Below are 14610 nucleotides of genomic sequence, written 5' to 3'. Positions count from 1 at the left end.
TCTTTTGCAGACCCTTATGACCAGACAGTCATAGCAGCAGATGAAGTGAAAGAGGAGGAGCCAGAACCATTTCAGAAGATTGGTCCAAGTATGATTTATAATACAGTTTTGGAAGTCATAAAACATAGCATAAGGTTTCAAACCTGGCTCTTGCTAAGGTTCCTCCTGGATAACAGTGGGAGATCAATACACTTACGTGAAGATGCTGAAACTTGAAAGTTGTTGCGGGATGCATCTCATTTCTAATAAACAGGAAACCCAGCAGCCACGTAAACTGAGAAATGTATTTTAAACATCTACAGAAGTTCCCTTCTTTACATGTTTGTTAAGTGTCCAGGAAATTGAGTTTGTTCTTAATGCAAATCCCCTTCTTGTATGCGTTTTAATAAAGTATGGTATGGTGTTCCGTGGTGAGGGGGTTGGCATGGATGAGTGCACTCACCTTTCACCTTGGCAGTGTGTGCTCAAATCCAGGATTAGGTCACAGCTGAAAGGAAGTTTGGTAGAGTTTATCCCAGCTGCAGGTTAGGGGTTGAGGTACCTTGGCAGAGCTGACTGGAGGACAGGTGCAGTTTGCACACTGCCTGCTTGTCAGATGGGCAAACCAATGCAGATAAAATAAAGAAATGACCAGACTTTGACCAAACTTCATGCTGAACCTGTTAAATTTGAAAATGTTGGGTTAACATGTTTATTATTTTCCTGTGTTTGCGGTTCTGCCCTGGTCTGATCTCTCTGGCTCTGGCTGGAAGGGATGGTGCTAAAATACCGAGACATTTCTGTGCTATTTGCAGCACCAACAGACACAGCAAGTACCACAGGTCTTGCAAGAAAGCCCTTTCTCCTGAGATTTCCAGCCCAGTTTTACAATCCCAATAAGTTCTGGAAATATGAATCAAAATTTGCACTTCTGGGTGCTTATTTGAACATTCAGTGGTTCATCCATCACTGGCTGTATATAGCCATTGTCGCGGCATAGGGAGAGACAGCATGGACCACTGGTTCCTGCCTGCGACAGGGAATCAGGAGACTGGGATTCTTGCCCTTGTCTTGCATCTGATTCGTTGTCTGATTTTTGGCAGCTCACTTAACCTGTGAGTACCTTCTGTGCTGTTCAGATCTATTGGGATGGTTGTACCGAGTCCACCACTGTAGCATCTGGGGTTTAATTTTCCCATCGGTAGGAGAAAAAGGTTGCAGGTTGTGGGTGCAGATCACAGTGCTTCACCTCCCTTTGTGAAAGTGGTTCTCAATGCTTGCTTGAAACGCTCCCTGTCAGAATGAAGGACTATGAATCACGCTATTTCTTTTTATCAAGCACCACGTTCACACATAAAAAGTAAGAAAGAAAGTAATTATGCGAGGTGATGCTGGGTTCCTTTCTTACAGACTCTTTGTTTCATCTTCACAGAAACTGGCAATTATACATGTGAATTCTGTGGCAAGCAGTACAAATATTACACTCCCTACCAGGAACATGTGGCGCTGCATGCACCTATTAGTGAGTATCCTGCTGGAGATCTGTTTCATTACAGAGTATGATTTACAATGGTTGGTAATTGACTTTAGGGGCATAGTGGAAAGAAGCCGGTCTGATGGATTCTTCCATTACACCCAGTGTGCATATGGCTCTTAGGCAGCTGAAGGTGTGCTGACCAGAACGTTGTAAAGCAGAGATGAAACCATTTCTTAAAGAGATGCTGTTAAAGTTAGGAAGATCCATAATTTGACTGACCTTTTTACCATCTGTCTGCAAAATCAGTGCCATTTTTGGTGTCCATTTTTTTAAATAACAAGCTCCAGTACTCTGTCTTTATATACACAAGCACACTCCTGTACAAATTACCGCCTGCTCTCCCAAGCAACCATACAGTAACAAACCAGTGTCCACAGCCAAGCTCTCCTAAGCTGCGCTAAATAACAAATGAGCATGCATGCTGTGGGGAAACAGATTTTCTTACAAGCTCCCAAGAAACTGTTACAGACAGTGAGTTCAAAATGGTTTTTGAAATTATGAAAATTACTTGGGCAGTTTGCTGCTAAATCACAGGGCCGATAAAATGTTTGTGCCAGGGAGCTGCTGCAGCGCCGCTTGAAAGCCTACTAGAGACACTGAAATCTGGATTCTGAAGGGCAGAGCTATCAGATGAAGGAGAGGTCATGAACAGCAGTTATATGTAGCTCATATGTAAACTTCTAGTGAAATAGTCCTGGGAAATTCTAATTACATTCGTTCTGGCAGAGTTTGGGGGCTGGTTCGGACACTTCCACTTTCATCCATATGTTCCTTTCCCAGTTTTTCCCCTGCACTGTATTTTTATTTTAATGGCTAGAAGCCAATGTGGGTGCTGTTTTGCTCTCATCTCTGTCCATAATGACTATGAGTGGAGGATGGGTGTGCATGGCTCTGGAATTAGCTTTTGATTAACTACTCATCTGTAGCCAGCAGGGGGAGCTAACACCTTGTTTCTTCAATAGCTCACCAAAATTGCGGTTGTTGTAATTAGGTTTTGAATTATTATGATTATTATTTTATTAATGGAGTGGATGTAATTTTTATCCACAATAAACTGGAGACACTGTCCACCGGGCTTCTGAACTTTTAAGGAAGGTCAAAAGTAGTTGGCTCTTAACAGCTTGCCAGTTTCATTACAAATTTTCTGGAGTATTGAGATAATTTCGAGGACAGTGGTGCAAGGTATGGAAGCAAAGGTCATCTCTGTCACCCACTTTCACAGAATTAATGTTCTAAGGCCCCATCTACACTAGGAAACTGGCCCACTGTTCACAGATGTCCTCAGTAATTGGTCTCTCCTGACACCCCTCAGCTGGAGTAGGAAATGATCTTAACTACAGGTGTAGATGGCATCAGAGGAGACCCATCACTGGTGATTGTCAGCACTAGGTCAGTTTTACAGCATAGATGGATCCTCGGTTAACCAAGGCTCTGGGATCCCCAGTCAGATGCTCTACACAGTAACCAAGGAAACCCAGTCCTTGTTTAAATAAGGAACATTGTGCTGTGGATTTAGCATGGAATCTCTGTTCACCTAGAATAGACTCTCACCTTCCCAGGATGTGCCAGTATAAAGGTAATCTCTCCATTCTTCTTGGTAATAACATAAAACAGCTGCTGGTTATAGCCCCAATAGCCCACGGAGTAGAGAAAGACAAGTTTATACTTCTCATGGAAGTATCTATATGAAAAGACCCCTGGGTTCTGATTCCAGCTGCTGGATGACCCACCAGAAATCTTCCCCTTCCTGCCTATGCAGAACATTTAGGATTTTCAGTCCATCATATGATAGAAATTCACAAGACAAGTAAGAAGGCTGCATTATGATCAATGGGAATCTTAGATTCTGGGTCTCTCGTGGCTTTAAAAAACCTCATGCTTTAGGACAATCTGTGGGGGAGAATTGGGGGGGAGAGAAGGTGGAGTTGAATCCATTTCACTGAGAGCCAGGAGAACTGCTGAGTTAAAACCTGGGCTGCAGGGAGGCTGAGGGATTAGGTGCTCTCATCATTAGGGATATAGTTGTATCATAGGAGAGGCCATGGATTCCATCGTGGTCTCTGGTTTTTGGAGGAAGAGGCACAGAGTTTCCAGAGTTGGTGTGAGAAGTATCCTTGCAGCATGGCTTCTGCTGCTGCCTTGGCCAAGGGGAAGGCAGGGAAGCAGTGCAGGCAGAGAGGTGACTGCCCCTGCTCCTCGCCTCTTGTTGGGTGGGAGAATGGCTGTGTAAATGGTTTCAAACTATTTTCTGTAAATGGTCTTAATTAGTTTTAAAACACACTTTAGAATAATGTCACCTGCAACTTTAAGGGTTTTTTTAAACTCTGCATTCTTGATTTTCCCCATCCTGTTTTTCCATGCCCAGAGACTTTTCAGATCATTTACTGTGACAAACCACTGGCCCTAGTGATTATTCAGAGAGATGGGTTGGTTACTAAAACAGGCCGGCCGTTGGTGTTCTCCCTTGCCTTGCACGGCTCCAAAGCCCCGTGAGGTGAGCTGGAACACTTCAGTTTTGGTGCAGTGAGAGACACTTATCAATCCACTGGCAACCTGGGGAGTTAAAGGCGACTTTGTCTTTATCCTGGCCTGTGGCATTGGGGTCTGCAAATAGTGAGTCATCCCACCAACCCTGCAAGACCAGCCAGAGTGGGGCCAGGCAAGGAAAGCTCCAGCCATAACGCTCAGATTTTCTGTGTCTCTTTGCTTGAGCTCAGTTTCCCTGCTGAAGTTTCTCTCTTTTTCTTCTCTGATGCTATTTGAAAACGAGACCAAAAGGAGGATGAGATGAGGGCTCCCATCCTGAGGGGTCTGCAGCAGCTTTCAGTGTGATTGTGGGTCCGTACAACCCTGTGAGCTGTCACCGATTTCTGTACAGATTGGAGACACGTTCCCGAGCAGGAGGGAGCAGTTGCAGTGAGTGGGGATGATCGCCAGGAGTTCTTAATGCCAAGTGCCTCAGTAAGATACACGGCTTGGGAGGAGGGCATGATTTCATCCTATTAGAGTTGGGGGGAGGTCACTTTTAAAAAATACATGTTCCTGTATCACCGAAAGGTCCATCTATGCTATATAAAAACCTGTGTTGGGGGGACCCATGTATAATACAGTTCAGACCAGAGAACATGGCTCTCTCCTGGATTGTAAGTAGGTTTTAAACATTTCCCCAGCTGTTGCTGCACGGCTGTTCATGGCTGGGGAAGATTTAGGGACATTTTGAAAACATGCATAAGGTCTCACCTATGGCACAAGATGGACCTGTGTGTTATCCATGGTAGGGGATGGCTGTGTTGTGATTGGGGCCCCTAACACTATGGTTTACAGTGTAGATAGAACCAGCACAGCTGAGATTCTGACCAAACAAAAAAGCCTCCAGTTTCTTGGCTTGTGAAATGCAGGCTGTGGAATCTCACGAGGGAGGAACCAGAGCACTACAGATGTGGTAGCAAACTTCATAGTTACTGGTGCAGAGTGGTAGGGTCGGATAAAACCTGCATGAGCATTGGCATCCATCACTCCCATGATGAAAACCAGACGTGAAAGGATCATGGAAACCACTGACTGTTTCTTTAAGGCCATGGCCATTGTGCCCTTCAAAAGGGCAGCATTAACCATCCTTGTCAATAGTGGGCCTAGTTCCTGCCCACAGGCTCATACCAGCTAAGAGGGCAAAGGTCTAGTTCTCATGAGGTTGGATACACCTCTGTTTGTGCTTCTTCCATCTCAGTGAGCAGTACTGGGTGAGATCCCATCACCTGCTCTTTCACTGCCCTGGCATCAGATAGGATGTTCCAGAGGAGAATAGGGGCTTTTTCTTGGCAGACAGAAAACTTGATAGCTATGAGCTCAGATTTTTTTAAGTGGACGGTCACTTTCCCAGCGGCAGTGATGTCAGCTTGGTGTATCAAGTTCCAGGCCCTTGGAAGCAATCGCCTTCTACCACGTTCTTCAAAGTTAAGGTAGTTTTGAAGAGGCATCCCAGATTCCTTCCGGAGGTGATGGTGAGGTTCCATCTCAATCAGTCAATCACCTCTCCAGCCTTTCTTCAGAAACTTGATGTGGAAATGTGTGTAGTCTTTTATCTGGAGTGGACTAAAGTAGTTAGAAAGCCAGCCCCTCCCTCCCCCGTCCCCTCTTTTTATTTCATTTGACACTAAGTAGGTTCAGCAGACTGTTAAAATGGCTGCCTGGCTGCATCTTTTACTGCCGCCATCTGGCAGGCGTAGAACTTGAAGTTCATGTCAAGGTCCCTCTGTACAAGATAACTCTGCTGTAGTGGAACATAGAAATTGCCAGACTGGATCCAGCACATGGTCTGTCTAGCCCCTTCTCCTGGCTGTGACTGTGGCCAGCACCAGATGCATAAAAGGAAGGTGCAAGAAATCCCACAGTGGGCAATTACGGGATAACCTGCCCCCGACATTAGGTCTGACCCTGGTCTCTAATATTTAGAGATTAGCTTAGGCCTTCCAGCACTCTTTTTGTAGCATTGACTATTATAACTCAATTGTCTTGTTATCCATATAAATGTCCAATCTGTCTTTGAATCTTGGCCTCCATGACATCTTGTGGCAATGAGTTCCGTGGATTCCAGTTCTGTGTGTGTTCAGGAGATGTGCAAAGGATCCACAGGATCCTATCTGCATATATTCGTTGGGTATTATTGCTTAGATTTGGACTTCAGAGAGAATTTGCAATTTGGTGTCTCTAAGACTAAAATGATCCTTTTGTAACAAATTTGAAGCATCCTTCAGGCCACTGGAAATAATGCTCTGTGACCCTGACAGGCTGTTGCCTGTCCCGTAGGATTCTGGCTGCCCATCCATTTTCAGATGCGGTAGCTTCTGCTGCCCTAGCCCTCACTGGCTGAATCTGAAGCACCACCTCTGAGCAGCTTGCGAGGAAGGGGAGTAAAGTAAGCCCCACTCTTACATTGATACTCTGAGGCCAAAAAGTAGATCTGTGTGTCCTCAAGAGATGCGTGATGAGACATCGTATCCATTTACACTGGCCAGTGTCAATACAGGGAAGGGAAATCTGCTTTGGAGTTGTCAGATTGCCCAGGCGTCACCATTCAGGTTTCACAAAGAGGGCAGTCCCTGGACTGCAGGGGGGCCTGGGATGGCCCTGCATGTTCCTGACACTGAACATTCAGCGGGTTTTCATTGCTTTCACTTGGTAGAGATTGGGAACAAAGCAACCGTTGACAAGAACAGCCCCTGGTGATGCTCATAGACCCTAAGCCCAGGAGGGACCATCATGATCATCTAGTCTGACCCCCTGCACATTGCAGGCCGCAGAGCCTCGCCCACCCCTGCTTGGTGAGACATAGGCAGGAAACCATCCCTACTGCCGCTTCCGCAGCAGCTGCAGCAGGATTATCCCGGGGGGCTGAGCTGAAGCCTGGAAAGCAAAATCGAGTCCCCACCTACTCAGCTGGCCACAGCCCAAGCAGAGCAGAACTGTCTGTGCCAAAGCCGCAGTAGAGCCACCAGTGAACTCCTCTGCAGAAGCCCATGCCCCTTTCAGAGAAATGCCCCCCTGGATTTGTGCAAACCACGACGATGGGTTGGAGGTATTCGTGCACAGGGTGCTTTGTGTGAGATGCGCCTTGTTTATAACTTTCAGATGCTGGCAAAGAGTAAATTAGCGAAGGGAGAGGGCAGCTCCGTATGGGGTCTGTAGCATCCACCAGCTCAGGTCTGTGCAAATGAGCCTATATCCCAGGTCTGGATGGAGTCACTGGTTTGCGGGGAGTTTCTCCTCACTCTGCTTTTGTAATGTTAGCTCACAGATGAGGAGTCCCTTACCTTGGAGAATTGTTTCCGCTTTAAGCTGTTGAGATGTAGAAAGCAGCTTGTAATAGGGTGATTTGTCCAGTCTGCAGAGCCTAGCGCTAGGCTGGCCCTGATTATGTGATGAGCTCCTCTGAGGGGAATCAGGCAGTTCCCTCTAAAGAGCAGAAGGCAGCTGCAATAAGAGGGGGAAGCTATGCTCTGGCAGTCCTGCAGGGCCATGTCACCACAGAGCTTGGATGGTAAAGCCCAGTGAGCAGGGGACAGGAAACCCTGACTACATTTGGGACTGGACATCAGAGCCCCAGCGAGGGAGTGCTGGAGGGACTGGCTGAGAAATCAGAATGGAACGGAAGAAGAGTCCTGGGGGTGGGAGAAAATGCCCGAGCTAAGTATGGACTTTTCCTTTGTGTTGTTGGAATGGACTTTGGTTTGGGACTCTAGGCTGTTGTAACTGGCTCTGGTATTAAATTAGTCCAAGGCAGGGGTATTGCTAACCAAAGAAAGCCTTTGGGAGTTCTTAAAGGGCCCTGAGGTGAGGAAAGCAGGGAGCCTGCAGTGACACCCTAAGCAGTAATCCTGTTACACAGTTGTTGGCGTCAGCCCTACAGTCTTGAGGCAATGCACTGGGTCCCTCATACTCTTGGCGAATAGAAAGTAATAACGAGTCTGGTCGAGGGGCAGGGAGAGAACCTTCTTATTTAATGACCCTCTCTGGCTGATGCTTGGCACAGTGATGTTTGGCTACAGGAGCCATGTCCAGACCTCAATTGAAAAGAGATGCTGAGAAATTGGGGTGATTATCAAGTTGCCCCATGCTTCAGTATTTAAAAAAAAAAAAAAACTTTTGTGTCTGGATAGGGACTCCTGTGCCAAAGGACTTTCCCAAGGCTTTAGGCATTAAGAATGACTGGTGATCCTCCCCACTCACTGCAGATACCAAAGAGGTTCCCTGTACATCAGGTAACACTCTAAGAACGTAGCCCCAATAATGCACAGAACTCGGCTACATCTCGCCAGCTCTTTTGACGTGAGATGGCATCCAAAGGACCCCTCCTGACTCATAGAATGGAAAATCTGACTCATGGCTCACCTCCCTCCCCACTCCCATACCTTTTAAAAAAAAAAAAGTCAGCCGAATTGGAGGGAAAAATGAGGCAGACACAGATCTCCAAAATCTTGGGGGCGTTTAAGGCTCAGGGAGCAAGAATGTAAATTCCTCTAGATTTCATGATCAAAGAAGCAAATTAGAAGCCAGCTTTGCCCAGAAACTGTTTAACTCAGATGTGAAGCATAAACGTGCAGCTACACCCCATCCCTGTTCACAGCGTGTCCCTGTTCAAACAAATAGACCCTCTGGATATCCTGGGTGTGTCTGGCGGTGCGGGAGGGGAAGTAGTGGGATTCCTGGCCATTTTGGATTGGTCAAACAGCAGCTAAAGGTATACAGTAAAATCAATACGCTTGAAGAATCTGTCCCTTTGGGTGAGTGGGGAAATCCGTTTATGTTGTATGGGATTCAGTGGATCCACAATTGCTGCAGGTCCCCTTATAAGGGAATCACAAGCATGACTATTGGAAAGCTATCCTCCCAGATGGCACAGATTCTGGGAGCTGACTGACTATCCTGGCACTAGTTCTGAGTCTTCATATCCAGAGTTCTCTCGATCTCCACTCTTCGTGGCAGTGAAGACACAGGCGAGCCAATCCGGCAAAAAAACACCGGCCTCCATAATCCGATGTTCCACCCTCCTGCACCGCTCCCCGTCCGGTATCCCACCGGCATCCCAATCCCAGATGTTCCGCGCTCCAAATTCTGGATCCCCAGGAAGCAAGGCCACGACAGGTACCAATTGCCTTTACACCATTGACTTTCTTCCCTGCTTAGCGCCCACTCCTGCCCTGGGTTGCCTTTTGCCCTTCACTGGACTCAAAATCCACTGCCATCAAGGCTGTCCCAGAGAAGCAAACACAGGAAGGAGCGAAGATGTTGGCACTATACAAATGATCATTAAAATCAGCAATCACCTAGCTCCTCCCATCCCCAATTGTGCCAGATTTATCATTTAAATTAAACCTTATTAAAAAGCATCAAACTAGACCCTGGTTCAAATCCTGGTGTCACAAACTGAGGAGAGCTTCCTGAGTGAGGTTTGCTTCGTGGGTTGTCAGGTTTTTTTAGCCTCAAGATGTTGCTTTCGGGGCTTGCAGCTTAGTTGAGTGGGAAGCCGTACACACGTTCTAACGGTGCTTCATTCACCAAGGGAACCAAGGGGCTCCAGCAGCGAGATTAGCAGTGCAATTACATCGCAGGCACGTAAGAAGAATCAAGTTTGAATATCTGTCTCCTTCTTTCCTGCCCCCCTGTTCTAAATAAGATGGGAAATAAGAAACGTTGTGATTAGAATTTAAAAAAGAAAGATCTGAGATGTAGGGTTCACATTTCCATAGGATAGTGAAGCATTCTCTTAAATCTCGGGAACTGGCAGATGTCTGGATAACTGGCCTTCTACATTGTAATACTGGAGTATGGCTAGTTAACCAGCCTCTTATATCTGGGTCAGGCAGATGTCTGTTTAAATCATCCCTGAAATGTCTGGCATGGGCAGATGCCTAGGATGAGCTGTGTTGAGAGAGACCTCTGCTTTCCAGCATTTTAAACAAGAACAATGCTTAGGTTATTTTTGTTAGTGACACACACATCTGCCCCTACCTCAGAATTGCAAGGAGTGACCTGTCTTCTGACAACAACAGTCGCTTATGGGTCCTGACATTCCTTATTGTTATGGCAGTCCGTATACGTTTCATTGATTTTGTTACTAACTGAGGTCTGTCCGTTTCATATATTTTAGGAGTCTGAGTGGAGGAGACTTTTTGTTCTTTATCTAAACTTGTGACAACTTCGTCCAGTTTTCATGTTTATTACAAAAGCAAAAGGAACCTAATTAGGGGCCTTAATCGTCAGAGGCCAGACTCATCAGGGCAAAAACTGGGAGATTTTTTTGGAAAGAGATTTTTCCCTTTTCTATTAAAAAAATGTGTCAATGAATTGGGTAAACAGGACAAGTCCTTTTCTCCCTTTTTGGGGGGAGATATTACATGAAGCCTGAGCCTTGCAAATTGAACCTGGAGAAAATCATTTAAAACCCAGGGTTTACCTTGTCCATTTGGTTGCTTCAGTGGAATGGTGCATGGTGTATTTCCAGCCAGTGTCTTGTCCTAAGAGAATTTTAGTGGCTGCTGGGACTCCTAGCACAAGTACCTTGGCCGAAAACTCTGTCCAGGTAGACTCTTCTCCTGAAGCAACACCTTTCTAATGCCCCAGTTAGTCAAAGACCTTCCCAAATGGGTCAGGGTGGGACCCAGAGCATAGTGGAAACCCTCTATGATCCTTGCAGAGCCTCCAGAAGGGTGGGGTTTTCCACAGACACCGACCCATGGGACCTGTGTAGTTTCCTGATGTTGTCTCCGGGTTCAAGATTTGGTTGACGTTTTGCTTTGGATACAAAGGTTTGCTAAAGTGGGAATACCCCAAAGAGTCCAAGGAGAAATATTGGACCAGCTTGTTTCTCTTGTTGTCAGTCTGAAAAAACAAAAGAGAGAGAGCGGAAACCCAAACCACGGGAACTATATTTTTTTCATACATCTCCAGAGGCCTCCAGCTCATTTTCATTTGTGACATAAGCCAGGATTTGAACCTGGGTCTCTACAGGTAAAGGTTACCCCATTGTATCATACAGTCTCTTCGTCCCACTGCGCCACCTGACAAAGCTCTGGCATTCCTAACACTTCTTTATTGATCGTTGGAGTTTAACAACTAGTCCTAGTAATAATTACTTAACTACTGAATTAGTTAGAAAACAACATTGTCCTGCTCTCCTTTATTTTAAAAAATCAGGAGCAGAGCAGATTGAGAGCATCAGGGGCTTAACACCAATTCAACATTGTAACAGCATAGCCAGTCAATAGCTGTCTGACCCCAGGCTAGGGAATTGAGTGGCCCATATTCGTGGATCAGCAGCCACATGCAATCCAGGTGTGGCTGGAATCAAAGAGCGGGTCCTTAGCCACAGCCACAGTTCAGCAAAAGAATGTGATGAAGCGTCTGCTAGCCAGAGTCTGTTTATGAAAATCTCAGGGGTTAATTCTGATGCCTCAACTTTCTAAGGATCTAATATCATTATTAAAGGGAATTTTCTGACCCTGTCACCCCTGAATTTCAGGTCTCTTTCCTCACTTCACCCTGCAACTTCTCTGCCCACAAAATCCATTCCACCCCCTGAAGAAAATACAGCAGAGCCTCATTAGTTCACACTGAAAATAGACCCGTTGAGAGCTGCGAATTCTGTGCATTAGGACATAAACTAAATAAAAAGCAAGAATAATGCATCCAGGCAGTGACGGTGCTCATTGATTTGGCAAGTGTAGTTTAGCTTTAAATATTTATGATTGATCCTTCATATCTAGGGCAGTGTATTTACTGCGACACTATTGTAAAAGCAAAGACGTATGCATGAGATGAGACCTCACTGTTCAATCTGTGCTCAGAGACTGCAGGTTATGGGATGTGTGAATTAGCAAGGTTCTGCTGTACATTAAGGCTCCAGGATACTGCAGGGTTCATGGCCGTTGCTGCAGGATATCGTCACGTGCTGTTAGAGCTAGTTCTCTCCAAGATCAAAGTGTTGTGCTGAGCTCCTTTGGGGATTGCCGCAAGAGCTGGCACGGCATTGCAGGGAATCAGAGCCTGGGTCCCTGGGGGGTGGTCTCCTTGTGCAGTGAATGTGCTCACTTTATGGGTACAGAGGGAAGGGACACCTTGCATTGTTTCTAGTTACCCCCTAAGGTGGTCTCATGAATCATTACTGATGGGCTTCCAAATAATCCTTCACTCCTCCACTGGGGAGACTGCTGTGCAGATTGTTGGGGAGAATCTTAAAACGGGAATGCCAGTTATTCATTGCAATGCAAAAAGAGACCAGGCATAGCGGCTTAATGGTGGATTCTCTATACTGCCATGGTGAGAGCCTCGGTTCATCCCCAGGCCTGGTCACCTGTACCATAGGCTGTGAGAGCTGCTCATTCCCTTGGGAGGGGAAAGATAAAAGGGAAGGCTTCACATCACTCTACTACAGTCCCTTTGGTCCAGTCAGGAATGGTGTTCACGGGCTCCGTAGGAGTTCCATCCAGGCCTCCTCTGCCAGAAGGCAATGTGAAAAATATCTGCCTGTTACCCCTTCAGTGAATCTGGCCCTTTGCCTCAGAGATGGGGGATTAGACCTTTCTGCTCTGTTCAGGGTCTAAGATTACATGGCACAGGAGCATGACATCTGCCTCCCCGCTGAGCAATCCTGGGTCCAGTACTGATCACTCATCATCACCCTTTGTTCTCCACCCAGCAGAAAGCGCATTCAGTAGGAGAGTGGAAGGCAAAGTGCAAAACAACTTTGAAGAAACAAACAGCAGCTCCCAAAACTCTAGTGGTAAGTGTGCTCACTCCCTCCTGCTGGTATTTACGATCCCCAGGGCAGGGCAGAAGTTGAATTAACTTGTGATTAAAGTAATTATCTATTTAGCAGGCTCAGTCTGTAAAGTATTCAATTACTCAGTGTTTTCCTCAGCATCACCCCAAGGTTTGTGCCATCCTACAGTCTGTTTGAATTGTGATAAGTGGGTCTACGACTCAAATGCCTTTAAAATTGGAGACAAAGATCCAGACATAGGGGATCTGACTAATGTTGCTGGGGGGAGCCTGAGGTAAAGTAGGCCTAGTTGTTTGTGGGTATACAAGTCAAGTCTCGCTGAAGCCAAGCCATTTTTCACAGAGCAGCTCTATTTGGAGGTTTCAGAGGATTATAAATATAATGGCACTTTGCACATTACACATCTCAGTGATACTGAATGTGGTAACTTTGTTGTACCTGGAGGCTGTCTCAGAGCTCATTATAAGCTGTCCCACTGGATCAGGGCATCAACTGACAAATGGGGGAGCATGTCGTTATCCCACCTTGCTCTGACCAAATTCTATACACACTTGGGAGGACTCAATTGTATCCTCTTCCTGGAGCTTCCTTCTGTCAGTAACTTAAAACAGCAGCAACAAAGCATAACCCTCAGCCTAGACAGTCGCCCCTAGTTTGACTGTTTGTAGAGCTTTTCCTGCAGGAATTTCTTTCTCCCCCACCCGGTAGTTCCCTCAGAGTGGTATACAGCCCCTCTTATTCTCCGAGATCGGAGCTAAAGGTACACACCTGGAGAGACTCATCATAAATATCTCAGCATCTCTATGTAAGGTTCAATAACCTGACAGCATGATAGTCGAAGAAGAGCCCTACATGTTGTGCCAGATCTGAGAATCTGCCATGCTGCTTCAGAATAATAGAAACATCCTTCACAGTTACACTAACTAGAATTGAACAGCTAAAGGATAGAAACCCTCCTGCTTCGGAGATAAGCCAACCACTACCTGCCAGGGGTAAGGAGAAACTTCCTCTTTGGGCATGTTGCAAATTATCCATCACAGGGGTTTAACCTTCCCCTGAAGCAGCCGGTACAGCTCTCTGGACCAGTGTATGAAAAGGGAATGGAATGATGTGGGAAATCCCACACACTCCTATGCAGAGGGCTATAGTGAATTGGAGAGAGAGCTAGTTGTTACTGATCTACTGGGTATAATACTATGGGGAACAAACCTGAACAAATGAGGTATTCACTTTATTCTGGGACAGACAAACAAAGGAGTCTGAACTTGTCTCTGTGTCTCAGGCCCTTGTGCTCTCTAGTCCTCCTCCAACAGCTGGGCAGCAGCTCCCACGGGTGCCAAGAAATTGGCAGAGTCCTGGCCCCTCTTCACGTCACTGGTGTCCAGTCTCCTTGACCAGCAAAGCCTGGCAGCTAGAAATGACTGTAAAGTCTTTCAGTTCATATAAAGTGCTGGACTCATCGGCGTGACATGTAGCACTTCTCTGAAGTGGCCCCTTCCTACCTGACAGATCCACTCCCTGAGTCAGATCTCCTGCCTTTAGCACAAAAATATGTAGCTGGGGTTTCAAACAGGTTTACGCCAGTTAGGTGCGCAGCTTTGAAAGCCAATAGGATTTGGGTGCCTAATTCCTCTAGGCACCTGTGGAACCTCCAGCCAGTGTGTATTACTTCGTCATTCTTGTGTGCCCTGCAGAACCCGCTCAGCTATGGGAGCAGGAGCTGAATTATCTTCCTTCCTGTGCACCATCAACAGAACTGTTTTCAAAGTCAACTAAAGACGAATGAGTTATACCTGCGCAAACTCACTGACAGGTG

General features: G+C 46.3%; 1 protein-coding gene across 1 annotated transcript in view; it reads left to right on the top strand.

The window, feature by feature from the left end:
- ZNF618 (zinc finger protein 618) overlaps positions 1–14610 on the top strand; it is a 95742-nt gene that overhangs the window by 59751 nt on the left and 21381 nt on the right. Inside the window, exons 5-7 of the mRNA XM_065418847.1 lie at positions 11–88; positions 1412–1501; positions 12714–12794. Of these exons, the coding sequence (XP_065274919.1) occupies positions 11–88; positions 1412–1501; positions 12714–12794 (249 nt within the window). The remainder of the gene's footprint in view (positions 1–10; positions 89–1411; positions 1502–12713; positions 12795–14610) is intronic.

This window comes from Emys orbicularis, chromosome 18 (assembly GCF_028017835.1).
Source record: "Emys orbicularis isolate rEmyOrb1 chromosome 18, rEmyOrb1.hap1, whole genome shotgun sequence".
Taxonomy (NCBI): Eukaryota; Metazoa; Chordata; order Testudines; family Emydidae; genus Emys; species Emys orbicularis.
Note: the sequence above shows the minus strand (reverse complement) of the source record. Positions and strands in the feature narration are given on the sequence as shown.